Source organism: Pseudochaenichthys georgianus, chromosome 10 (genome assembly GCF_902827115.2).
Source record: "Pseudochaenichthys georgianus chromosome 10, fPseGeo1.2, whole genome shotgun sequence".
Taxonomy (NCBI): domain Eukaryota; kingdom Metazoa; phylum Chordata; class Actinopteri; order Perciformes; family Channichthyidae; genus Pseudochaenichthys; species Pseudochaenichthys georgianus.
In genome coordinates, this window is record NC_047512.1 from 12,592,308 (window position 1) to 12,619,675 (window position 27,368).

Sequence of the window (27,368 nt, forward strand, 5' to 3'; positions counted from 1 at the left end):
AGGTTAACAAAATAGGCAGCCCTGAGAGAAAATACATATTAGACTTCTTACTTTGCTACTGATACACAAGACACCTTACACATTTACTGAAGCAGCTGCATCAAATGTTACAGTTAAAATGAAAGGAATCGTAGAGGAACATCTGTTTGTGTCACTGAAAGGTTTGTTTCCACCTCTGGCATAAAAGAAGATACCTGCAGACTCTTTATATCGGTACATTCTAACAGGATTTTGGTCAGTGCCTTGATAATATCATCAGACAGGTCAGTCACTGCTTTTTTTACCCTCAGCTTGTAAATTGCACCACAAGAGGCTTCGGATTACAAAGTAACTGTTACACCTCAACCTTTCCAATTGAAAAGCATTAGACCCGAAATACCCAACCTCCCTTAAATTCTCTCTGCCTTAGACGCTGGCCATCTGTGTGTGTGTGTGCGTGTGCGTGTGCGTGTGCGTGTGTGTGTGTGTGTGTGTGTGTGTGTGTGTGCGTGCATGCGTGCGTGCGTGCGTGCGTGCGTGCGTGTGTGTGTGTGTGTGTGTGTGTGTGTGTGTGTGTGTGTGTGTGTGTGTGTGTGTGTGGTCTAGCATTACTATACTTGTGGGGACCTAAATCTGTTTACATAGTCACGTGTGGGGACTCGCCTCCCTTATGGGGACAAATTGGAGGTCCCCATAAGGGGGATCATTAATTTTAGGGTGAAGACTTGGTTAGGTTAAGGGTTAGGGTCAGGGTTAGGCATGTGTTGGTTATGGTTAAGGTTAGGATAAGTCTCCAGGAAATGCATGTAAGTCAATGTAATGTCCCCTGAAGTGATGTATACATGGTGTGTGTGTGTGTGTGTGTGTGTGTGTGTGTGTGTGTGTGTGTGTGTGTGTGTGTGTGTGTGTGTGTGTGTGTGTGTGTGTGTGTGTGTGTGTGTGTGTGTGTGTGTGTGTGTGTGTGTGTGTGTGTGTGTGTGTGTGTGTGTGTGTGTGTGTGTGTGTGTGTGTGTGTGTGTGTGTGTGTGTGTGTGTGTGTGTGTGTGTGTGTGTGTGTGTTACTCAGGGGAAGAGAAAAAGCCTCATCTTGCCACAGCAGACAAGTTCAAAGATGGTCTCTATACTTTAAGGTGAAGAAGTTTCACAGCTGCTACCTTTCAAAGATGATTTACACAACGTTTGTGGGTAAAACAACAATTAAAGCACAGACAAAGCGCTCCTTAGATAACTTTAATCACCGGCTTGTCATTTTATTCAGTCTTATTGCGTGTGTGTGTAAAACAAAATGTCTGCAGTCCTCAATGAGGGAATAGTCCTAAGTAATATGTTCCTGTCTTGACTATCCTATAGCACAGAATCAAATAATTCCACCTCAAAATCGAATAACACAATGTTGAACACATGGTCTGTGTAAACCAGGGAAATGAAACGTGTGATTACTAGCACCACCAAGTGGTCACTGCAACAAAGAAAACATTGTATCTACTGAAAGAGGAGAGTCCGTGAATTTGAACACCTTGCAGGAAACCAGTATTTTCTATTATGATATACAGAAGCCAGACATAATGATTCATAACTCAGGTACTCACATTCAGTTTTCACAGCAAATGTTGGGAGATATTTTGAACAACATGTGGATATCTACAGTAATCTCTGTTTCACACGTCTTTTGAGACTTCCTTTGTAAACTACAAAAACCCACAAACAATACACAATGAAAAAAAATGAAGAAATGTTAATACACAAAGCAGGATGAGAAGGTATTTGGAACATCACTGTTCACTGCATCAACCTCTACCGCACGGGAAATAACGCAGCTCGGGTGAATAAACACAGCTCCTTTCATTCTGTTACCGCAGTTCTGGGAATACGTTGTAAAGTTGAACGATATAAAGCCGATTTAAATCAAACAAACGGGAAAAGGGTGTTTATCTTAGTTTCTCAGACATATAAATTCAGAAAGAAAATAGTTCTATGTGTCTAACTCCTCTTTACCACAGAGCTCTAAAACTATTAAAGGTCCCGTATTATACTGTTTTTCATCAAATCATAGGTCGCATATACAAAACATGTCTCTGAAGTGTTTGGCTCCAAACACCAAACAGATCATTTCAGCATTACCCATAATCCCCTCTGTTTCAGCCCTGTTTCAAAAGTGCTGATTCTCTGTCTGTTACTTCAGATGAAAATAAGGAGCCCCTCCCCACGCCCCTCTGAGAGATACTGGTTAAAAAGAACACCATGGTGCTCTAGGAGGAGATTCAGGTGATAAGGTGGGGGGGGGCGGGGGGGGTTACCTTGGTTGCTGATTGGCTAATGGTTACACAAGCCAAAAAATCGTTATGACATCATAAAGTGGCCAAAATCTGATCAGCTCATTTTCAGACAGGTTTTTATAGAAATGGATCAGGCCAAAAAGAGAGAGAATCTTTGTTCCTGAAACTTTCAGAATCTCTTTACACAGAGATTCTGAAATCTCTGTGTATTCTACATGTTGATGTAGAAAAGACAAGAAAAAGCAAATCATGTAGGAAATTGTTCTTAATACCGATAGACCCGGGCACTGTCCACTATCTCACCTACCATACTTTACTCACAGCTGAAAATACAGCCTATTCTTTACTACAGTTTAGGTAAAGCATTAAGCAAAGTAACTTGTGCTACAAAATATTTTTTTTACATTATGTTATGTTGCGTTAAGTTGCCTTATGTGATGTTTTGATCTATTTTGAAGTCAATGTTTTTTGGTAATTTTATTTTTTATTTTATTTATACAGTCTTTTTTAACCAAGTTTGCACTTTATTTACCTTATATCATCATTTGTTGAAAACTGAAAAATGTTATACATGTTGTGTCCTTAAATTGCGATTTTAAAATTATAGGACTTGCCTTGACTCAGATTGGCCGTTTGGTACCTTTAGGATTACAAAATGTGTTTATGGTATTCGAATAAGCTTAAACATGACTTGTAGTAACCTGTGTGTCAAGGTTTGACTGTATTTTATTTATAGCAAGGTATAATAAAGTATAGTATCGTATTGTAATATCGTCACATCACCAGTATTCCAAGCATGTGAGCAATCTTAGTTCATTGTCATATATTATTTGTATGGATGGCTCCTCTCCTGTTTGCAGCAGTGTTAAATATTATTCCATAATTGCGCCATGGATCTCAATGTCTGCAGAGAATCTCATGATGGTTTTCAATCTCGGCCCGGGATCAAGTCATTACAGCCATCGCACAGTCAATTAACTTCCATTCTCTGCCCGATGGTGTCCTTTCAACCACTTGAACCTCGTGAGCCGGGCACAGCACATTGAGATCCATGGATTATATGAATGGAGTGGCTGTCGAGCTCAGACACTGTAGGCAATGAGGATGAAATAGGCTGCACCTGCTTGAAGTTAATGGGGATGGATTGTGTCCGAGGTGATGTAGAGCCACATTTACTGGTAGCGAGGACCTGAACTGTGAGCCTGGTGAACTACAGCAGCACGGGGAGACTGATGCGTGCTCTCCCAAAAGGCTGTTACACATGTGACCGACCTGAGCTGGCCCGGAAAGTGAGGACCAGATTCAACGGTCGAGAGGTTGCAGTAATTAGACTTGACCATGCTGCTGCTCATCCATTATTCCTGGTCCCACTGTTGCTCATTTGGAATTGCTAGAAAAATGCCTTGCTCCCACTTAGTGTATGTGTGTGTCTATACGTGTGTGCCTGCATACAATATTGAAGAAGCTCTTTTAGAAAATCCATGCAGCCAATAGAGTTTTTGCATTCACTAAGGTTATTTGACCAGAGGGTAAAATGAACAAGGACACTTCTGCTGAGTTTCCACTGCTTGGAACTGCTTTGCTTGACTCATGCCAGTATATCAGTAGATTTTCTCCATTTCGTCTGCACTTTGACAATTATGAAGTGTATAGTTTAGTTAAGAACGCTGCACATTTTCTAAATAATAGGTTTAGTGAAAAAAAAAAACCTTTTTGCAGGACGTCCCATTTGATGCTGGTGATGATACTTCCTGACCAATCTGTTGTCTGCATTTTTTTAATATTACCTTGTACTGAGTTGGTATCACAAAAAACGTACCATATACTATTAACAATTTTTACTAATGGAAAACCAAAACACGTAGAGTTAGAGGCGTTTGTCAAAATTGTATTTTTTATTTATTCGGTTAAATGACAACTGTAAATACACATTTGTCAGCATTTTCAGAGTTTAATGCTAAGATCTGTACAGTATTCAAGATATGTTTGTATATCTAATATCATTCAAAAAGGACCAGGATATTGTTTTGCTAAAAATTAAATAACAAATGACAACTGCAAAAACTAAGTCAAATAGATCTTATAGCAAACGTCTAGTTTTATGGCTCCAACAGATATTTAAAAAACGTCAGGTTCCTTGACATTTTTATGGGAAAAATACTGTGTTTACTTGTTTCATTTCAAAAGAAAACACATGCTGATGGTATCTGTGTTTCTCACCACAGGCAGATGAAGCACAGATGAGAGCTGTAGGGCTGTTTGCCAGGTGCACCACATTAATAGGAAATGAAAGCATGTGGTATGAATCTTAGAATAAAGCATCGGTTTTAGTCAGCTGGACTTTTTTTTTTGCAGAGATGCATGATGAATACAGAGCCCAGAAAATCCTTCAATGCAATGGGAGTGGTCACATAAGCACCGTGTGTGTGTGTGTGTGTGTGTGTGTGTGTGTGTGTGTGTGTGTGTGTGTGTGTGTGTGTGTGTGTGTGTGTGTGCGTGCGTGCGTGCGTGCGTGCGTGCGTGCGTGCGTGCGTGCGTGTGTGTGTGTGTTTATTTTTTAAGTATTCAAAAGATTGAAACTGATATTGCTAGCCTCATATTCCTGCAGATGAAAGTTATTCAATTTTATTACACAACTCCAGCATGCAAGGGTTATTATATCAATGTAAAGAAGCCAGTAAACGCCTCCATGTTAGCTTAACTAGCTTCCATTATTAGCTTGAATAAGCTGTAGGGCTGATGATGATTTGAATGTGTCTTCTGAGTGTGCACACGGCTCCTAGCCTGCTAACAATCGGATTCGGCCCTCAGCTCATTAGCCCTGGCTCTTCTCACTCAGACAAACATCTTCCTGAGTCCACGCAACAGCAGGGGGAATGACTGGGATAAATAAGGGATAATCAAGGAATCGTTCTGGCTGCGAGTTGACCTGAATATGGGGCTCCTCGCTGTCATGGAGGCTCTGCCGACACACTGCCATTATAATGAACGGAGCAGTGTGTGGTGAGACCTGCAGTACGATCACACTAATGGTGGAGGAGGAGGGCGCTCTTCTGTGTTTGCGTTCATACGGAGGATTGTTTCGGGGGAACTTTTGCTTTCTGTGACTACCCACAGTCTATTTTTGGAAAAGCATCATTTGTAAGACAAACCATTTGTATTTTAGTTCTTTATAAACTCATGAATAAATCATCCAGTGAGGAGGCAATTGTGGTTGATTGCAGAGGACCATACTCTCACAAAATAACACATCTACCTCCAATAATTCACACTCACTGCTGACGTAGTCTCGATGCAGCAAACATGAAAGACATCTGACTCAGAGTATTACAGCAACGTATCTAAGCATTGCAAGAACATACTTTGCATTATGCTCAATTTCAGGTTTCATAATTGTATTGTGTGCCTCTAATGTGACATGTTTTCATGTTTTAATGCTCAAAAAGTGCTTTATTTTTCTCATACTGCCTCTTTTCCCCCTCCGTCTGAAACCAGAGCCCGGTCTGCTCTGATTTAAAACACTTAAGCAGGGGCATACAAGTATGACCTGTATTCAAGTGTTCTTCAAAAATACAAGGTCACATGGTTTGAGTTCTTGTATAAGATATATAAAATATTCATTTTTCGTAGCAAGGCAAGGCAAGGCAAGTTTATTTATATAGCACTTTTCAACGCAAGGCAATTCAAAGTGCTTTACAAAAAATGAAAGACATTAAGCATTAAAAAAGAAAAGCTAATAAAATAAACATTTAAAGGAAAAATACATGGATAAAAGTTACAGTGCAGTCTAAAATATGAATAGTTCAATTAAACATTAAAAGAAAAAGTACATGGATAAAAGTTACAGTGCAGTCTAAGATATGAATAGTTAAATTAAAAGCAGCGACAAAAAGAAAAGTCTTCAGCCTGGATTTAAAAGTAGTAAGAGTTGCAGCGGACCTGCAGGTTTCTGGGAGCTTGTTCCAGATATTTGGAACATAATAACTGAACGCTGCTTCTCCATGTTTAGTTCTGACTCTGGGGACAGAAAGCTGACCAGTCCCTGAAGACCTGAGAGATCTGGATGGTTCATAATTTAGCAGAAGATCAGAAATGTATTTTGGGCCTAAACCATTCAGTGCTTTATAAACCAGCAGCAGTATTTTGAAATCTATTCTTTGACACACAGGAAGCCAGTGTAAAGACTTCAGAACTGGAGTGATGTGATCCACTTTCTTAGTGTTAGTGAGGACTCGAGCAGCGTACTCGTAGAGTATTCTTTAAAGGTCACCTATTATGTAAAATCCACTTTTTCTTGTCTTTTATACATAAACAAGTTTCCTCTCTGTGTGAAGAGATTCTGAAAGTTTCAGGAAAAAGATTCGCTCACTTTTTGTCCTGATCCATTTATATAAAAACCTGTCTGAAAGAAAAGATTTTGGCCACTTTTCGTTTCATAACGATTTTTTTGGCTTGTGTAACCATTAGCCAATCACCAACCAAGGTAACCCCCCCCCCCCCCACACCGTATCACCTGAATCTCCTCCTAGAGCATTGTTGTGTTCTTTTTAACCAGATATCTCCCAGAGGGGCGTGGGGAGGGGCTCCTTATTTAGTTTGGTATTTCGGGGGCCAAACACTTCGGAGACATGTTTTGTATATACCTGAGAACTTTGCTAAAGTAATGAAAAACAGTATAATAGGTGACCTTTAAATACATTACCTTCAAAGGCAGATCAGTCATTCTGGAAATTGTTCAGTCTGAAAGTGTTCACATTTGCCTACATGTTAACTAAATGCTTTCTCTCTGAGTACACATGTATTTTTTGTCTTCCTTTCAAACTTCCCATGTTCATTTCAAGCTGATGGTCCATTCTTTACTAAGTTCACAAAGCCCTGACACATTGCTGCCGTATCAGATCAGGTATCTTCCTATATAAGGATAATATTTCATGTACAGGACAATCGTTTTCTAGTCAACTTCAGCGGTAAGCCGCCGCCGCTGATCTGTCCATCCATCATCTCCTGACCTTCAGCTCTGCGCCCTGACGCTGCCCGGGGCACAGGGGGAGTGACTAATGTCGTCTCAGCCACCACCTCCCCTGATATCCGTCCAGTATTATCCGACCCCGGCGTCTACAGATTTCTATCTCTGCTCCCAGCTTTAATTATTCACGCTGCTGAATCACACTCACCAGAGATAGCCAGACTGGCCAAGCTGCCTGCCCTCTCCCTCTCTCTGATCCTATCTATCTGGCTGTATGACACTATCTCATCTTTCTCTTTTATACTGTAGATTAGATGTGACAACTGCTGAGCTCGCTGTGACCAAGTGTACAGTCTAAGCCAACAAAAGACAGACTGTAATAAACAGTACAAGTTCAGTTCTCAGAAGTTGAAAGTACACATATAGTCAGCGAAATACTCAACAACCTGAAATGATGTTAAGGTGTTGTCTTTATATTGGTTATATATATATTATGTATATGTGCTGCTATTCTCATATTTGAGCAATTATCACATTTTTAAACATACATACAGTTCAATACCAAATACAATGCAATGCAATTTTTGGGGAAACTATCTTGCCCAAGGACATTACATGTTAACTGCAGGTGCTGGGGACTGATCCTCCAGTTGGTAGATACTCCTGAGCCACAACCCCTTTGCTACCTGTTAGGGAAATTATTGACCTAGACTCCTAGATATGACGTACAGGACCAACCCTGATGTCTGTTTATCTCCTTTAAGGACATAGGCTGCTTCAGCCATAATGTTATTGTTCCCATTCTGTGACCGGTCAACCCTAGGTCACAGATGGTCTGTTGTTGTGGGTGCACTGGGACACTTCCTTCTTTGTTGTTTGTGGACTCCAAGGTATGACATCTTCGAGGCCATAAGTGACGGACGCAAGTGACTCAGTGTGCCCAACTGTTTAAACTATCTTGTCAAAATATGTTGATTACGCTCTGTGAAACCAGTTAAATGGGCTAACGAGAGAGAGGCGCTCCAGAATTGACGTGGCAACATCACCCGTGCAGTCAGACCGTGACTGCTGTGACTCGTGATGTGAATCCTCCGGCCGTAACTCCAAATAAACCTCCAGTGTTTGACATCGAAGCTCCTGCTCTACCGTGTCTCCTTCCTGAGTCGGTGACTCCCACTGCATTGCTACACAGAAGTTTCCCTTACACTACCTATCAGCCCTAATAGCAATAGTGTTTAATTTGCACTTCACCAAGAATAGGCTTTTAAACCAAAAAATGGTCAACTGTAGCCTAAAGCACAAACAATTGATTTCTTCTCCAAAAAGCTTGAAGTAGACATTACTGTGTTTTTTTCTTTCAGCCCTGAGTATTGTCTAGAAACAGTCGTCTCTGTAGGCCCTATTGTCTTTTTGTTTATTTTTTAAGGAGACACTTCCATCAGGCCTAACTGTACTTTGTGTTTGGATTTACTGTATAAATGGATACCAGACAGAAAGATGGTGCCTATTCAGTTCAATGAGAATTGTGGCATGGTACATAACATACCCCAACAAAGTTTCCTAGCTTCAGGGTTTATTTCTTGGTTATGCGTCCCTCTAAATATGTACACTACAGTTTCCAGCCCAAGAGTTCCTGCCTCGCCAATAGACTTCACAATATGATGCAACACATATTTATCCAATTTATTCATTCATGGTGCAAACTAGTCTTTGTTAGCATGAAAAGCAATGTTGTGCCAAAGTGTAGTTAACAATGTACAAAATCTTGCAAAGTGCATGAAAGCTGTTCATTTTTATAGAAAAGATCGGCCAGCATTTATTTTTTGATTTTTTTTTTGATATACTTTATTAATCCCCGTGGGGAAATTGTTTCTCTGCATTTGACCCATCCTAGTGTTAGGAGCAGTGGGCAGCCATTTTGAACAGCGCCCGGGGAGCAGTGTAGGGAACGATGCCTTGCTCAGGGATACCTCGGTAGCACTTGGTCTTGCCGGGACTTGAACTGGTGACCTTCCAATTGCCAAGCCAAGTCCCTATCGACTTCGCCACCACCGCCCACATTTACCGTCACTTTGTGGTGGTTCTGTGTTTTGGACAGCCTTTATGAAAAGATTACTGCAGCTGTGCACGTATGTTAACCTTGTATCTGATGTGGTTTATCAAGAATAGACGTATCGTTCCTGGGGAGCGAGGAGTTCAACATCACCACTTTTACTTAAGTGGGATGCCCTGTGAACGCCTGAAGGACTTGGGTTGTATTAACCTATAAAAAAAATCTGAAATGTTGGTCACACACACCCTCACATGCACACACACCTCACCCATATTATTCAACCTCTGTGTTCCTCACCCCCCAGGCTGGGAATCTGGATCTTATTTCTTTGTGACAGGTCCAGGACAGAGGAGGGGAGGTCGGCTCATTTTTTGGCTGCTGGGAGGAGGACGAGGGGGGGTCGAGGACACAGGATGAGCTGCTAGATTGACAGGCCGATGGGGCTGTCGCTGGGGGCCGAGGTGTAGAGACGTTCGGGGAGTTGGCGTTTGCGGCTCAAAAGATAAGCATCAGTGAGAATATGAGAGGCTAGATGGTAATCTTTCACAGGAAGTCAGGCTATACCATTGCAGAAGAAACCACAGGAGAGAGGCTGACCTTGTTCGCCGGTGCTCTGCTGCATAGCCAGGCCTTCGAGCCGCTGCAGACAGGAAGATACTCTGTGGTACAGCGCTGTTTTAAAACAAAAGTCAGCTCTAGAGTTGAACAAAAGTTACCAAACTCTTTGTATGATCACTGCACAATTTCAGTCTTTAGTTTGGGGAAGAGTAGCACATCTTTTATCACCGACATTTCCAGTGTTGAAGACTATGTACTGTACATTTGAGGACGATAGACAGATGACAGCATACAGGTAGACTGGAAACAATGTGATAGAGTGGGAGTGCGGTATGACGAGCGACAAAGGTCTCACGGACGGAATCAAACCCCCGGACATTGTGGTTTTAAGCGCTGTAACTGTTGCATTACCATAGTGCTCTGTAGTTTATGTTAATACAAACTTAAAACTGCTGTAATATAATGAGCTGGAAAATGAAAAGAGTTTGGTTTCTATTTCTTTAGGTCTGTTCTTCTGTCTCTGTAAGTATTTCTGATTCTGTTTCTGATTTGTCACTTCCAGTAAAGTATTTTGACCCATTGTCAAACTAACTAACTCTTAAAGGGTTCCCAAATATATATATATATATATATATATATATCTATTTTTGGTAATTAAAATAATGTAATTTATATAATACTGACCAAAATATATAAGAGAGATATGGCAAAATAGTACAAAATATGCCTGATATAGTTTACCGTCCAACTTCCTGGTGCAACATTGACCTTGCTGTAGTTTCCTTAAAGTGGTACAACATGGAGGCGTGTGGCGCAGTGGATAGAGCCTTTCTGTTTGGATCAGGGGGTCACAGGTTCAAACCCCTGCAGTCAGCATTTCGTTGTGTCCCTGGGCAAGACACTTCACCCCAAATTGCTCCTGTGGGGATTGTCCACAGTATTTAGTGTGTAAGTCGCTTTGGATAAAAGCGTCTAACAAGTAACATGTAACATGTACGAAATGGTCTTATTGCTAATGTTTTTTGCCCTGCTGGACCTGTTTTTCTAATTTCAAACCACAATGTTTTCAGGAAAGTTACCAAAAATATATTTTCTTCCCTTAGAGTTAGAGCGTAAACTTCAAAAACGAGAACTTTCGGAAAAAAATATATTATTAGAAAAAAAGAAACTAACTCTTCAAGGTCACAGTTTTTTTAAAGGTGGGAGAATGTGGCTTTGAAGCAGATTATCCGTCGTATAATTTTCCAGGAATTAATTTGTCCTTTTTATCTCTAAATACTATCAGTGTACCTTGTTCACTGGTCAATAAATACCCAGCTGAATAGGGGCTGATAACATTTGGTAAGCGTGATTCAGCAAATGTTTCTGCCTCATTTCAGTTGTTATAAAACTATTAATAGCTTGAGTTAATTGCAACTTAATGTCTTCATTTTGTTCCATTTGTTAGGCAGACTGCTGGTATAAATCCATGTTGTAACCAGTAGCTAGGCAGAAATGTACCTTAGGGTGGGCCTGTAAAAAATAGGGTGGGCCAGATTTTTCTTCTGCGCATCAGAAGCTAACAACAATCCCGCCGGTACCGGTGGCAGATTACTTTTAGAATACCTTCTTTTTCCATAACAGATGGGTATGTTTTGGTGCACAGGAGACACATATTTTACTGTTTTAATGGCTTATCAAGAACACACACACAACATCTTGGTGTCATTCTGACTGCTCTCCCATCTGCACCACACATACAAAACATCACCCGGACTGCATTCTTTGCACTGTCTTAAAACCTTTCCTTGGAATATGTTATGAATTGTAAGGTGTCATTGGGTGCTTTGAAAGGCGCCCCTAAATAGAATTAATTATCAATATTATTTATTATTATTATCTGAAACGATGTAATAACTTTTAAAACTTGTTTCAGTCACTTACCCCATGCATTCACCCCATGCATTCAGCAGCAGCAGGCCATTCACTTTGATTTTATCCCGTTATAAATGTCATCATTTCGACAATAAAGAAATGCTACATAAACGTTATCTTGCACATTTTATCTAACCATCTCCGTTTCTAACTTTCAATATATTTTAAAAGAGATATCTCTCTCTCTCTCTCATCTGCGTGCGGGGGCGGGGCCTCACAGACACGCTGCATCTCTCTCTTGCTCACAGACAAGCTGCAGCGCTGTGCAGTGTGCACACAGTTCTGCCAGTAATGAATATTACATTTTGTGAGGAAACTTTTCCACTAATAATTCCAATAAGTATTCCAAAATGTATTCACTTCAGGTTTACGAAAGTAACTATAATCAGATTACTCGTTTTTCAAATACCGTCAGCTGAATAAACTTGATTTTTGTATTCTGATTACGTAATGCCATTAACCCTGTGCATATCTCTCCGGACTGTCCACCAGCAGATGAAAAACACCCACCTCTCCGCCCCTTCCAAGGGACGAGGGAACAGTGCGGCAGAGTTTCGGTTAACATTTGTTTTTTTCTGACAGCCCAGCAGCAGGAGAGGTGGGGAGAGGGAGGCGGGGCTATTTCATCGTTATCAGAAAATGATCGTATAGATCGCTGCTAGATGAGGGCAGTGGGGGCTCTTCTTGGAGTCTGGCTTTTTTTTTAAAACCAAAGTTCATTAGTGAACTTTGAGCCATCATTTATTTTGCAGGCAGCTCTCTGCCTCTCTCACGTTATTATGGCGCGTGCCATAATCTTTTTTACCATAATGAGTTCGGTTCAGAGGACAAAACACATACAAAATTAATTAAACTCGATATTTGTTCACTTGAATTTCACTTTGAATGCTTGGATATTCTCAATGGGTGAATACATTTTTTGATAATAATAAAAAAATTAAAATTATTTATATATTATAAATAATCTTTTTTTTATTTTTATTAAAATGACACCGAAGCTTTCTCAGGGTGGGCCAATGAGTAAACTGGGTGGGCCTGGGCACCCGATGGACACACAAATATGGAATTGTGAATTTCGCACGAAGATGGCCCCGAACCACACACGAAGGCAACATTTACATTACATTTAAGACATACAACCAGTGGCGACTGGTCATTAGGGGCAGGTGCACAGCCCCACCTAGTGTCAGCAGAAAGTATTAAAAATAATGATTACAAAAAAATGCAAAAAATTAATTAAAAAATATATTAAATATATTTTAAGATCATGTTTAATCATCTGATCCGTCTGTACATTGCTGTTTTAGTCTGTGTTCTTCTAATTAGTGTCTACAGTGTGTGCCTATTGAGCTGTTTAGAGCCATGTGGGACAAAACCCGATCCTGCCCCTCCCTCTTACTGTCTAAGTCAATGGTGACTGTAAAAACTACACTGCGCATGCTCAGAATATTTTCCTATTTAATGTGTGTGGCAAAAAAATAATGACCTAGGCCGCATAGTGCTGCCATCCCCACCATACGTCATCTCACATCATTCAGAGCTGATTGGCTGTAAGTACGTGTGAGTACGCGAAAAGTGTGGTGTGTGAAGAGGAGACGAGAGAGCTGCAGTGAGGCGTCCTAAAACCCGGAAGTAAGCTGCGTATGGCTTCCCTCGACAAAAAAGCAATGATATTTCTCCATAGGATTTTAGAAAATAGCTCCAAATAAGGTCTGTGGGAAACAAACCTGTTAGATAAATGAACATTTTGTTCAGCCGGATAATATCCACATGTCTACCCTACTTTTATAATTTTCGAATCATAAATCTATTGATTAGATTAGATTTATGATAGACTTTTGAAACTACAAGAACATAAGGAGGACTTTTACAAAAAAGTAATAGCGATTTTTGTCCAGAAGGATAGGCAAATGGACTTAATCTTCAAGTCAAGGTAAGACCGCAATTTTATTGAAAATGGGATCTTACTAAGAGAGAACAATTCAATATTTAAATGATAAAATTACATTTTTTGGGTATCCTTCTGTTGAACTGTCTGTTTAAAATTAATTGAAGCATCAGACAAAAAAAGCTTTTGAAAATAATATTATATTTTGATTTAGGTGAAAATATAATATTTGTAAACCTGAAGAGTCAGTGCCAGTGAGTCACCAGCCATGAACCTCACTGCAGAAGCTTATAGACATCTAAGTTTTTTGTGCCCCACCACTTTTGTACATAATAGAAACGCCACAGCATACAACTGAAACGAAAGTAACACAAACAATTATGTTAAAGTGCTATGATACTGTACTGATATTTTCAGACTTTGTTCTTTACTTTATCCGTCTTTATATGTAGAAGATATTAAGTTGTATCCGTCATGTTGTTTCCATAGCAACAACAACTTTCTGTCAACTCGCCTTCAAAATAATATATTATATCCTTTTTAGTTTCACAGAACACAAATTGGGTTGTGTACATGTTTTTGTTGTGCAATAAAACAACCCGATGGACACACGATAAAGGAAATGTTCAAATTCGGCTCTGATCGTAGCAACATCGGGCCATTCGTGAGGGCATCTTAAGCCATCGTATGATCGCTGGTGGAGTTTCTCAGGCTCCGGCAGCAACTTCGTGAGCGGTGGCAAAATCTTTGGCATGCCAAAAAATTGCAGAAGGACCTTGCGAAGGTTCATTTTCGTGTTGAATTCGTGTGTCCATTTTGCCCTTCGTAAGGCCATCGTGAGGGCATCGTGAGGGCATCTTGTTATCATCGGTGCCATCGGGCATTCGCCCCGATCAGAGTGAGGGTGAATGCACCGATGATAACACGAAGATGACACGATTTGACAAGATGCCCTCACGAGTGCCTTACGAAGTTGCCGCTCACGAAGTTGCTGCCGGAGCCTGAGAAACTCCACCGGCGGTCATACGATGGCTTAGATGCCCTCACGAATGGCCCGATGTTGCTACGATCACAGCCGAATTTGAACATTTCCTTTATCGTGTGTCAATTTCGGGACAGTGTGACAGGGGCTTAACTGAAATTATTACACCAAAATGAAATATCAATAGGTTAAGGTTGAATACAATATTGTCACAAATTATAATATGGGTTCCCCTTCTTGTTTGATATAGAAATGAAGCCAGGTGATTTTATGAGAAGAGTAAATGTCACCCTGCTTCCTTCTGCACTCGGCAGATGTTGAAATGTCACCGTGTTCATGCTCAAATTAAGAAAAATACCACTAGAAATAGCAGATTCATTTGACACGGATTCATTGAACAAATGGTCTGAACCTAGTTTTCAGGTATAGTATTCAGAGCTTGCACATTTAAACTCTCAAAATTGTCAACACTGCATGAAAGAAGCTTACAAAGGAAACGGCAAGGCTTAGACTCTTGATCAAAACCACAAAGTCTTTTTACACATATCAATAGGTTCATACAGAGAAAAAAGCTACAAATATCACAAAACTTTTTTTAAATCAGACCATAAATGCGCAATGAAAATAAGCCCCCCGCTGACAAAGCTCTTATTGTCTAAACAGCAGTGAAGACCTCAGGTTATAGGCCAGTTATTCACCACACAGGAAGTCCTTTGGGTTCCTGCAGTGGGCTGCCTAACTCTGACACTCGACTTGAAGCAGCCCAGGTGTTCTTGTTTGTCTGTTCAAGGGGAAATAAAACAGCAGGCTATCTATTTCTGTAACCAAATACTCTTCACCAAAGAGGGAGATATCTCTGGATACCCACTGAGGCAGGTGTGCTTTAAAAGTCTTCTGAAAAGGTAAGTTACTGCTGTTTTTGTGAGTGTGTAGAAAAGCAGAACAATCTTGATCTGTTTAAAAGAAAAGATGAAGGAAGTATGGAAGAATAGAGCAGAGACACTGTTTGAAATCATTTTGCAAGAATACTGCTTTGGTTTAACATTATTTTTAAATTAAATGTAATACATGAGCTTCCGTCATCTCATTGACTCCGGCTAATAGGTAATATTTTCAGTTTTGTTGGTTTCATTTGTCTGTTTGTCAGCATGATTATGCAAAGTGCAATAATATGGCTTATAATGCAAAAAAGAAGTTGAAAGTAATTGCTGTAATTGCACGTTACAATGATTATACATTTAAACTACCTTGATTTCACTCGTAATACAAGCTTTGAAAATATTACTGCAGTAACTAAATGTAAATAAATTGAAACATTGTGTACTTTACGCTAGGGGTGCATACCGGTTCCCGGTATTACCGAAATACCGGTTACTGGCGGCTACGGTATACCATACCGAAATCAGATCCGTTTTTTTGTTCTTTTAATTCATTTTTTTTTTTTAGAAAAGTGAGGCTTAATATCCTTAAACTCGTGCCCAAACCGTTGGAACTACGAAGTCAATTTCGCCGTGAAACTCCGCAAACGAGTCACTTTAGAAAATCTAAAGTGTGGTTGACTGCCAGTCTGAATGGTGGGGTCTGTAACCACTGCAAGAAGTTTATTTCTGGAAAAGTGGCAACCTCCAACCAATGCTATCTCGTATGGCAACCAAGTACCTTTGTGTTCAGGGAAGCAGCGTGCCAAGCGAGAGAGTGTTCAGTTCAGCAGGTGATATCCTACGCTGTGAAAGGGCCCGTTTGGATCCAGAGAGCAGATATGCTCATCTTCTTGAAGTTGAATTGACAAAACTGAACTGTGATGGGATTTGTTTTCTTTCATCAGGCAAATGTTGATTTTAATGATGCTATTTGTTTTATGTGCAATGCCGATATCTCATGATCCTTTATGTGTTCTCTGGTCAGTCGAATCTCAGGTTGAATATTGATTATACTGGTGCTATTTTCTTTTTCCATTGACAAGATGTACTATTCACGCCTGATGGTTGATATAAATGATATTGCAGAATCTGTTTTCTTCATAGATAACGTGGTTTTAATGTTTTGTTCAATACTAAAAGGTCCAAGTTCCACAATTGAATTTAATATTCATTTGACATGTTAACTATATCATAAAGCGCTTCATGGGAGTAATTGCAGGATACATTTTTCCACGATATGTATCGGTTGAGTATCGGTATCGTTCAGTGGTATCGGTATCGTAAAAAAGTCAACGATATGCAACCTACTTTACTCCAAAGAACAACCAAGAAAAACACCTATTGTCATTCATTTGCCAAAACGATTAGATCTGAAGTAGATTCAAATATAAATATATAAATATAATATAAAACAAAGACCCTGTATTGGCTTTAAAATAACTGTTTTAATACTGTACTCCCACAAACCTCACTAACACAGGAATCATTTTTAGCATCAGGCAGATGCTATTTACTACCCGGGTGAAAATAGTCAACAATGCTATTTACACCAGGGTGACTACAGTGAACAATACGATTTGCACCCAGATGACTATAGTGAACAATGCTATTTACACCCGGGTGACTACAGTGAACAATACGATTTGCACCCAGACTACAGTGAACAATATGATTTGCACCCAGATGACTATAGTTAACAATGCTATTTCCACTTGGTTGACTATAGTGAACAATGCTATTTACACCCGGGTAACTATAGTCAACAATGCTATTTGCACCTGGGTAACTATAGTCAACTATGCTAATTTAAACCCGGGTGACTATAGTCAACAATGCTATTTACACCCGGGTGACTATAGTCAACAATGCTATTTACACCCGGGTGACTATAGTCAACAATGCTATTTGCACTTGGTTGACTATAGTCAACAATGCTATTTACACCCAGGTGACTATAGTCAACAATGCTATTTGCACTTTGTTGACTATAGTTAACAATGCTATTTACACCCGGGTAACTATAGTCAACAATGCTATTTGCACTTGGTTGACTATAGTCAACAATGCTATTTACACCCAGGTGACTATAGTCAACAATGCTATTTGCACTTTGTTGACTATAGTTAACAATGCTATTTACACCCGGGTAACTATAGTCAACAATGCTATTTGCACTTGGTTGACTATAGTTAACAATGCTATTTACACACAGGTAACTATAGTCAACAATGCTATTTGCACTTGGTTGACTATAGTGAACAATGCTATTTACACACAGGTAACTATAGTCAACAATGCTATTTGCACTTGGTTGACTATAGTGAACAATGCTATTTGCACTTGGTTGACTATAGTCAACAATGCTATTTACACCCGGGTGACTATAGTCAACAATGCCATTTGCACTTGGTTGACTATAGTGAACAATGCTATTTGCACTTGGTTGACTATAGTCAACAATGCTATTTACACCCGGGTGACTATAGTCAACAATGCTATTTGCACTTGGTTGACTATAGTGAACAATGCTATTTGCACTTGGTTGACTATAGTCAACAATGCTATTTACACCCGGGTAACTATAGTCAACAATGCTATTTGCACTTGGGTAACTATAGTCAACAATGCTATTTACACCCGGGTAACTATAGTCAACAATGCTATTTGCACTTGGTTGACTATAGTCAACAATGCTATTTACACCCGGGTGACTATAGTCAACAATGCTATTTACACCCGGGTGACTATAGTCAACAATGCTATTTGCACTTGGTTGACTATAGTCAACAATGCTATTTACACCCAGGTGACTATAGTCAACAATGCTATTTGCACTTTGTTGACTATAGTTAACAATGCTATTTACACCCGGGTAACTATAGTCAACAATGCTATTTGCACTTGGTTGACTATAGTTAACAATGCTATTTACACCCGGGTGACTATAGTCAACAATGCTATTTGCACTTGGTTGACTATAGTCAACAATTCTATTTACACCCGGGTAACTATAGTCAACAATGCTATTTGCACTTGGTTGACTATAGTCAACAATGCTATTTACACCCAGGTGACTATAGTCAACAATGCTATTTGCACTTTGTTGACTATAGTTAACAATGCTATTTACACCCGGGTAACTATAGTCAACAATGCTATTTGCACTTGGTTGACTATAGTTAACAATGCTATTTACACCCAGGTGACTATAGTCAACAATGCTATTTGCACTTTGTTGACTATAGTTAACAATGCTATTTACACACAGGTAACTATAGTCAACAATGCTATTTGCACTTGGTTGACTATAGTGAACAATGCTATTTACACACAGGTAACTATAGTCAACAATGCTATTTGCACTTGGTTGACTATAGTGAACAATGCTATTTGCACTTGGTTGACTATAGTCAACAATGCTATTTACACCCGGGTGACTATAGTCAACAATGCCATTTGCACTTGGTTGACTATAGTGAACAATGCTATTTGCACTTGGTTGACTATAGTCAACAATGCTATTTACACCCGGGTGACTATAGTCAACAATGCTATTTGCACTTGGTTGACTATAGTGAACAATGCTATTTGCACTTGGTTGACTATAGTCAACAATGCTATTTACACCCGGGTAACTATAGTCAACAATGCTATTTGCACTTGGGTAACTATAGTCAACAATGCTATTTGCACCTGGGTAACTATAGTCAACAATGCTATTTGAACCCGGGGTGTATATAGCCACATTGGCGATATAGTTTCTCTCCTCAGACGGAGCTCCATCTCGCTCTCTGCAGTTTATACTTTGTGCAAAGTCAGGTCACAAATCCATCAGTAGCCTGCTGGTTTGAGTTGCTACAAATCCTCTGCACCCAATTTCCATGGAGCAGGAGTTTACTCTCCAGACTAACTGCTCAACCTCAGATGCTTGCTCCAAGTATCTAATCTCCTTCTTTTATACATCTCATCCAACACCACTTCCCATGGCTCAGTGAGCTGAAAAGCTGACAGACAGCCCGCTGAGTGTTGAACCACACCGCCATATTCAATACTGAGTTAGACTCTGCCTTTCAGGACTGTGAGACTGTAATGTCTCCTGGCATTATCACAATCCCTGGGCCTCGCTTAAATGTCCCAACTTCTATTCTTGGTACATTTCCTTCCTGCTTCCTGTTTTGTTTCCCTTAAAGCCTTCAAATATAAAACCATGTCAATCAAAGAGTGATTGATTGGACCTGACCTTGTGTTTCTCTACCGCAGAAAAACATGATTTAAAATAGATAATATGTCTTTAAAAGCTCGCAAATTGAAAATATGTGACAAAGGTCCAAATATCAGTTTCATCCCTCTTTGCGCCATATGTATTCAGATAAACATTGGTAAAATCATCACTGATACCCTTAACGTTAAAATAATCTTAGATGAATACTGGGTCATTTACAATAATCCTAAAAGGTTAAATCCGCCTAAATCTTGCATTAGTGCAAAATGTAATTCTTCAAAGGTCAAATTTTTCTTTTCTATTCTTCTTATTATATTATTTATATTTTTTTAAATGGTTCATCCACATTTTTTCAAGTAAAACCTTTGTTTTCTTCCTTAATAAAGGTAAATACGGATTTGGTTTTGTTTTATTTGTTGTTTGTTTTACCAAGCAGAATCTGTTCTTGTGTTAAGAAATAACAACATATCAACGCGTTTCAAAATGAATTCAGTTTAATATTCTTTCCAGTGAATGTTTAAACTGTAACTCAGATCAAGAAACTAAGGAGGGGGGGACAGGGAGAACAGTGAGGGGCCACTAGCAGCTTTGTTTAATTTGAATAAAGACCTTGTTCTTTTGCATGTGAAACTGTTGAGGAAGAAAAGTGTGAGGACAAATTGTGTTGGAAGGCCACATCCTTTAGCAGAACAGCAAACTAATGATGTTTTTCATTACTGTTTCAGCCCCTCGTTAGCTACAGAGAGAGAGGTACCAGCCATGAGTCTGCTGTGATAATGGTGAGTTATGGCGCCCGACCCACAGCGTTTCCCCGATGGTTATACATGAAGGTTCCCAGGGGGCTTCGGGAGCCTGCAGCCCCCCTGTGTAATTACCTTTTAGCACAAAAGGAGGAAAGAGTGAAATTCTGCTCTGCCATTGTTAGTGCACAGCAAGAGCAACACAGAGCAAACCATTACTATGATTCATAACTGTTCTTTTTGGTTGCATTAATATTAATTGTAAAGTTAAAATATTGTTTCCTCTTTTTAATCTCACTGATTAATAAAATAAGTATCTATTTTTCTCAAGAAAGCTCATTAGTGTAATAACGTTACAATTTAATTTGAGGGAGTCATTTGAATACATCTAAAAAATAAGAAACTAAATTGACATATTTCAAGTTGATTATTAGGGTTAGGTTTATTATTATTATTATTGAGGTTTTGGATATGCATATTTTCTGTAAACTGGGAAATACCAATAGCTTTTAAATTGTAAACTTAAAAACAACCTGAACCTTTGCTTGATTTAAAAGATACATCTCCACCATTTGTGCACATACAAGAGCGTGGTTATCGAATGACTCCTTGTCTTCAAAAATTAACTATAAATACAAAAGTAAACTCTCTGGGTTCATCATTAAAGAGGAAAAAGGGAACATGGGCTCCCAAAGAGAGACATTTCTTGCCTTTGGCGACACATTAGTGGTGACACTGCACCTGCCGGACAAAAACATCAATTTCTTCTCGGCAGAATCCAATCTGGACTCACCTCATTACAAAAGAGCCACTTCTGATGTGAAGCACATTGATTTTAGTAAAAATTGAATGAGAGAAGCCGGAGGATGATGCGCCGACTGATAATATATTCATCCTAATCTCAAATGTTTCTTAGCACAAACATATCCTCACAATGCATCATATCTCATTAATTAGAAGAAAAAGAAAATGCTTGTTATGTAGCCTTTCAACAATGTGTCATAAACTGGCGCTTTTTCTGCCACTGGCTGTAAATGTCTGTGTGTGTGTCTGTGTGAGTGGAAAGTGTGAAGACTTAAAAAGGAAATCGCTTGGAGACAAGCAGTGGGTTATGTTGCAACACCTCATTGTAGCTTCCTGTGCTTATCAGTGTTGTAGGCGAGTTCAGGATCTAACTGTCCACTATAGATTATGTTACTGGTTGATGTAATAAGGAAGACTCACATGTATTAATTTCATTGGTGTATTTGCAGAATTCCTTGTCCTGAATCTTAGCAATGCTTTCATATATGTGTTAGATGCTTGTTGTTAAAGGATTAAGATAACGTTTTTGTATGCACTCTTAGTATCTGACATTTAAAACTGCAATTCTCTCTGCACAGGATCGCAACAGGAAAGGCAAAAACAGAAATCAAAGATCAAAGATCAAAGATGGTTACTCGAACAGCGTCCTGGAGCATGAGTACCACATGGCGGATGACCATGAGGAAGTGCTGAATGTGCGCATACTTCCTGCAAGACCCATAGATGCTGAGAGAGAGTATGCAGGTAGAGAAAAAAACAATGACTCTTCGTTCACTTTCACACAGCTATTTTTTACAGAACAGGTTAAAGTTACGTAGATTTAGCATGGGTTAAGCTTCGTTTACTCCTCACAAATGTCTAGCGTTAGTTTTGTTTCTGTTTTGTTACCTTGTCTTTGTGAAGCTTACTGAACAACAGTAAAACAAAGAACTGCCGTCTTGGTTGCACTGTAGGCTGAACATTTATATTCATCTGTAGGAGGGAATCTGACCTTTAAAAGGAATATTTCAACCTCAAAATTATCATTTGTTCACATTACACACCCTGTGTTGCCTTGAATTCAAGAAAAAACGTCCACAACAAACTAAAATGCAGAAAACATAGAAAGGTCTGGATGAAATTAAGCACCTCTACTTCCTAAAGACATGCATTTGTGCTCAAAATCTGTACACATTTGGTATAGTTTTGTTTTTGGCAGCCCTAATTTTTCTACACTCATCTGGACTTTCCTTCATTTTTTACATCTTTGTTCACCGAGGAGTCTTGCTAGAAAAACAAACTTTTATTAAGAATTCAAGGTTAAGTAACTGATACACAAATGGACATTTTGTGGGTGAAGTATTCCTATTATATGTGTCACTACCCATCTTAATCATTCACTATTCATACATTATTCATTAAATGTATAAAACACAACACATACATGGAAATGTTCATAAACCTACATCCAAAAACCTCAGAATAAACCTGGTACAAAACTTCAACTTAAAGAAAGCTTGTGTTACAGTGAGCACAATGAAAGTGAGTTAGTTTTACTTTCCCCTCAGAAAAGCTCTGGTGAATATAATTAAATCGAAGCTCAGTGAAGTTCAGGCACCAAAATAAAACAGCTACACCACAAACTGTTGTGTTTGAGAGAGGGAGGGAGAGAGATGGAGCTCATGCTGAGTGATCATGATCTGCCAGTGGGTCTCCAGAGCCATCTGTTGGCTGAGGCAGACTGCGGGAGGTTACAATTATCTAGGAGCCGAAGCGAGAGAGAGAGAGAAGCGTGTAGTGTGAAGAGACTCCCTTTACTCTCCTGCATGGTTGTGGCCCACAGCCAGGAGCTTCACAGCTGCACGTCTACAACTTTATACTGAATGTGGCTTTTACATTTGTTCACACTTGGGGTCTTCTCCCTCTGTAATCAATACAGTCTGCTGCTGCAGTGTGCTGCTGGGACCGGCATGCTACAACAATGACACAAACGCATGTTGTTGTTGTTGTTGTTATTTAAAATGCCAACTAACACTGGAAGGGCTGCAATTATCTTTAATGTCACTGAATAAAAGAAAAGCATCACAACTTATTTTGCTTTCAAGACAGGGCTCTTCCGAGGTCAACATCGGCCCAGAGTCTTTCATCCCTCTCAAGTGTAAGCTTTCTGTTTTTATTTTTAAATTAAGTCTCCATTAAGGTTTGAATGCTGTAAATGTATGCTTATATTTTATGTTCTCTCCACTCCATCAGGCTAACTCTAACAGCCTCCCAAGAGACTTCTCACTAACTTCAGGTAGCGTGACAAAACTCTACAGCTTCTGGTTTTAGTTGGGAAGTTGGCTCTGGTAGTTGCTAATGGCGGCTAACATTAGCTGCCTTTAGCAACTTTATGACATTTCACTACTTGGCCAGATGCTGCTGCTACTCAGCGACTGTATACATGGTCACTAAACATGCGTTATTCAAGTTTAACATTGCATTTGTAGATACTATACATTGAACAAAGCATTGATGGTGGTCTAACTGCTAACCGATTAAGCAAACATAGCTAGCATGTTATAATTCTCTGTGCGGCACTTATTCATAACGCCAAGGTTGTTAGCCACATCTACACATTATTATCTAATAGCAAGGTATTGTACGCATGATGAAAATGGTATGTTAATACCATAAAGTGTAAAAAAAAAAAAAAAGTTTATGCATGGTCTTTTGACCACCCTACTGGCTACATTTCAAGATTTTCAAGTTATTTTTATTTTTTGAAAATCTTGACATGTAGCCTATAGGGTGGTCTAAAGCAGGGGTGGGGAAATTCCGGCCCCCGGGCCGTATACGGCCCGCGAGACAATTTGGTACGGCCCTCGAGGTAATTTATAAACACACGCAAAAAAGAAAAAAAAATCTAGAAATCTAGACCGCAAAAAAATTAAACAAGCGAGTGCCTGTTTTTCCTGGCCACGGTCAGGGTCCGTGAACACAACACGAGTCTAACGTGTCATCATGTGGTATATGTCTCGTCTGATAGGGGTGTAGTTCTGACGGAGAGCACCAGAACGTGGCTCGGCACTTCAGATAAGGAGCCGTACACATGCTGCAGTTTTTGCGTGGCTGTGTCTTTAGTTGAAAGCCCAGTGGCGATCTGTTCATCTGTCATACTGATCATACAGGCAATAACTTTGTTGTTATTAGCATCTGGTTAGCTAGCTATGCTAACGAATATAAGAAGCTTTTTCTACAACCAGTGAGGTAAAGGCACATCTTTATATGATCATTATAGTTATACAAAAATAAGAGAATAAAGTAAACAGGTATAAAATACTATATGACAGTAAAAATAAGTTGTTATTAATAAACAAGAATACAGTTTGAAAGGGGAGTGATTTGTAAAATATCCATAAAGAAAAAGTAAATATGCTTACAGTTCTGTTTCATATGGGTGTTGAGAGATTATCCATAGATCTCTTAATGTTGCTCTCAAAGTGCATCAGATTGATGCTTTTAACTTCAACATTTAAAAACAAATCTTCCCGGGAGGAGGTTAGGTCCCCCCCCCCACTTAAATCATGTCCACATGGATTGGAAACTAAATACATTTGCACATCTTTCTGTTTTGGTGGTCATGCCACAACCGTGCACGTGCATGCATACGTGAGTCATGGTAAAATATCTGGATTCAGAGGTTGCTTTTTCTTTGCACATCATGAAAGAAAGAAGAAATAAATGGGCTGTGATTTTAGTTTTTTTAAGCAGAGGTCAATAATTTGTACGGCCCTCGGAGGATGTTGAAAAAATGTAAATGGCCCTTGAGAGGAAAAAGGTTCCAGTTTACGTATGTCGGAAGCCCCCCTGCCATAAATAACTACTTTTCTGTGCTTTTAACCAAGGGCCTGCTGTAAATAGAGCCCTGAAGCCAGGCAGAAGAAAAAAAGTTAAGAAGTTACCACCTGTGCAGCCAGAAGACCAGGTAAAGATCTGCATACAATTAACCCTGTTTTCTTTTCAAATGTGTCATATAAATCATGTTGGTTTGCAAGGGATATAATACTGATGAATTTTCCCCTTTTTTCTAATATCACAGCACTCACACAGGTAATATAATCCACTACTATAGAAGCTGTTAATTTTGGGGTTAATGAATGGACTTACAGCTGATGTTTTTGCTCTTCCAGGCGCTCTCCTTCGCCTCCAGCGGTGATCACAGAGTTAGTGAGTCACCTGCCGGGGCTGACTGTACACGATTCCAGCCACAGAGAGTGAGTATACAGTAGTGGGGTTTTTATTGCAGGAAGCACACAGACAAACCCCCAGCTGTCGCTGTTTTATATCGCTGCTATTGACTTTGACCCCACGCAACCTTTTCCTCTGTGAGGACGGAGGGAAGTGAGAGAAGGTCCTCTTAGTTTTACAGTTCCTACAGTGTGGCAGTGCCACCCTCTGCTGGTTAGAAGACACAAGTGCCTAGTAAAGTTACCACATTTAAGATCTGAATTTGGACTTATTCATAAAGAACTGTCAATTCTGTAAAAATTACCAACTGAAATTAATTTCAGATAAATTCCTTTCCCTTATTTTCTTGCTTAAAGAAAACCTTCTTTTTTTCTGAGAAGCTTAAAGGTAGGGTAGGTAATTCAATTCAGAAACCATGGAATGCTCTTAACATCCCGATAGCAATGAATATATTAAATGCTTTGACAATAAATATATACAAATATTTCATCTGTGGAAGCCGTGGCGCTGTAAAAAGCACGACCAATTATCTGCAGATAACTGGATGGCCTACCTGCCTGTCGTCATTCCATCTCGTGCACAAACTTATCTCGTGTCCTCATTCGTTCGTGTGTGTTGGAGGATGGGCTCTGTAAGGAAGTCTGAAGGAAGGGGCAGATTTTTTTCGGTTGTGTACTTTCAAATTGTAGCTGGTTTCTCCATTCTTACCTATACCCTACCTTTAATGTGATAACATTTTATAAATAATGTCCCTTTTTCTTTTCAGTCGACAAAGAGCAACTAAAAAGGTAAGTACTTGTGAAGCAGGATTGTGTATTTTTGTATGTATTTTTGATTGGTTCTCTTCAGTATGTGCCTTTTATTTATCTATTTTATTACTGTTTAATGTTATACCCTATGTCTTGTCGTACAGTTTACTACAGTGAAGCCAATTAATAAATAAAACAGAGCATGTTGTTATTGTCATGTTCTTTTATTCCAGGAAAGACAAACAACTTCTAAGTTCTACTATTTATTAAAAGAGAGCAAAAGATATATTCACTTGGCCAAGGACTCCGTCAGGCAGTGGCGTAACTATCGCCGGTGCAGCCGGTGCAACGCACCGGGGCCCAGAGCCGGCCAGGGGCCCATGCAAAAAATAATAATAATTATATATAAAAAAAAACAATATTTGACCGGGGCCAATCACAACCTTGTTACGCCACTGCCGTCAGGTCATTGAAATCACAGACAGCAGAGCTGTAATCTGTAACTCTATTTCTGACAAAAAGCCTTGAACCTCGTGCGCACATATATTTTATTATTCAGGGCGCCGCCCCGTGCATTTACTTCTGGTTGAGACCAGAAGGGGAGGTTTATACTTTGGCCTCCCTTGTTGGTGCACAGACTTAGACAAAGTCTCTTGGCAACACGAACTCCAATCAGCATTCGGCCGGCCTGTGAAGATTCCCTCCTTACTCTAGTCGCTATCCTACGTAATTTGTTTTACTGAAGCTGCTTTGCAATAGATATTGGGAATCTTCCATTATTCTAGTTCCCAGTTATGCGTGGGTGAGGAGCACACACACTGTTCAAGGCCAGGGCGATCTCCTGTTTTCAATAACTCTTTGTCTCTACAGTGTCTGTACCTGGTCTTTGCAACATTTCTAATGCAAGCTACAACTTTCTTCTATGACTATTCCCTTTGTTTCGTATCCAACCCATCAGAACCTGGGATTGGTGATTGTGTCTATTTATTCCATAGTCATAGCAACATCTCATGAGCAGGCCCAACTTAACCTGCCATCAGGCAGGTTAAGTAGGCCCCCTATTTTGTAGGCCCCCTATTTAAACAACAAATGAAAGTCATTTCCTCGG

The 27,368-nt window shown here is 39.6% G+C and overlaps 1 protein-coding gene across 5 annotated transcripts in view; it reads left to right on the forward strand.

The window, feature by feature from the left end:
* The first annotated feature begins 245 nt into the window (after positions 1-245).
* The window catches only part of LOC117453375 (cytokine-dependent hematopoietic cell linker-like), a 32,364-nt gene continuing 5,241 nt past the window's right edge, over positions 246-27,368 (forward strand). For 3 of the 5 annotated variants that reach the window (XM_071204601.1, XM_071204602.1, XM_071204604.1), the window contains exons 1-9: positions 15,380-15,518; positions 20,484-20,537; positions 21,881-22,046; positions 23,387-23,439; positions 23,535-23,577; positions 25,169-25,248; positions 25,363-25,373; positions 25,454-25,537; positions 26,278-26,299. In XM_071204601.1, coding sequence (XP_071060702.1) covers positions 20,535-20,537; positions 21,881-22,046; positions 23,387-23,439; positions 23,535-23,577; positions 25,169-25,248; positions 25,363-25,373; positions 25,454-25,537; positions 26,278-26,299 — 462 coding nt within the window. In that variant the 5' untranslated portion in view covers positions 15,380-15,518; positions 20,484-20,534. Of the gene's footprint in view, positions 264-15,379; positions 15,519-20,483; positions 20,538-21,880; positions 22,047-23,386; positions 23,440-23,534; positions 23,578-25,168; positions 25,249-25,362; positions 25,374-25,453; positions 25,538-26,277; positions 26,300-27,368 lie in introns of those variants that run through there. The other 2 variants (XM_034092198.2, XM_071204603.1) reach the window with 2 other exon arrangements.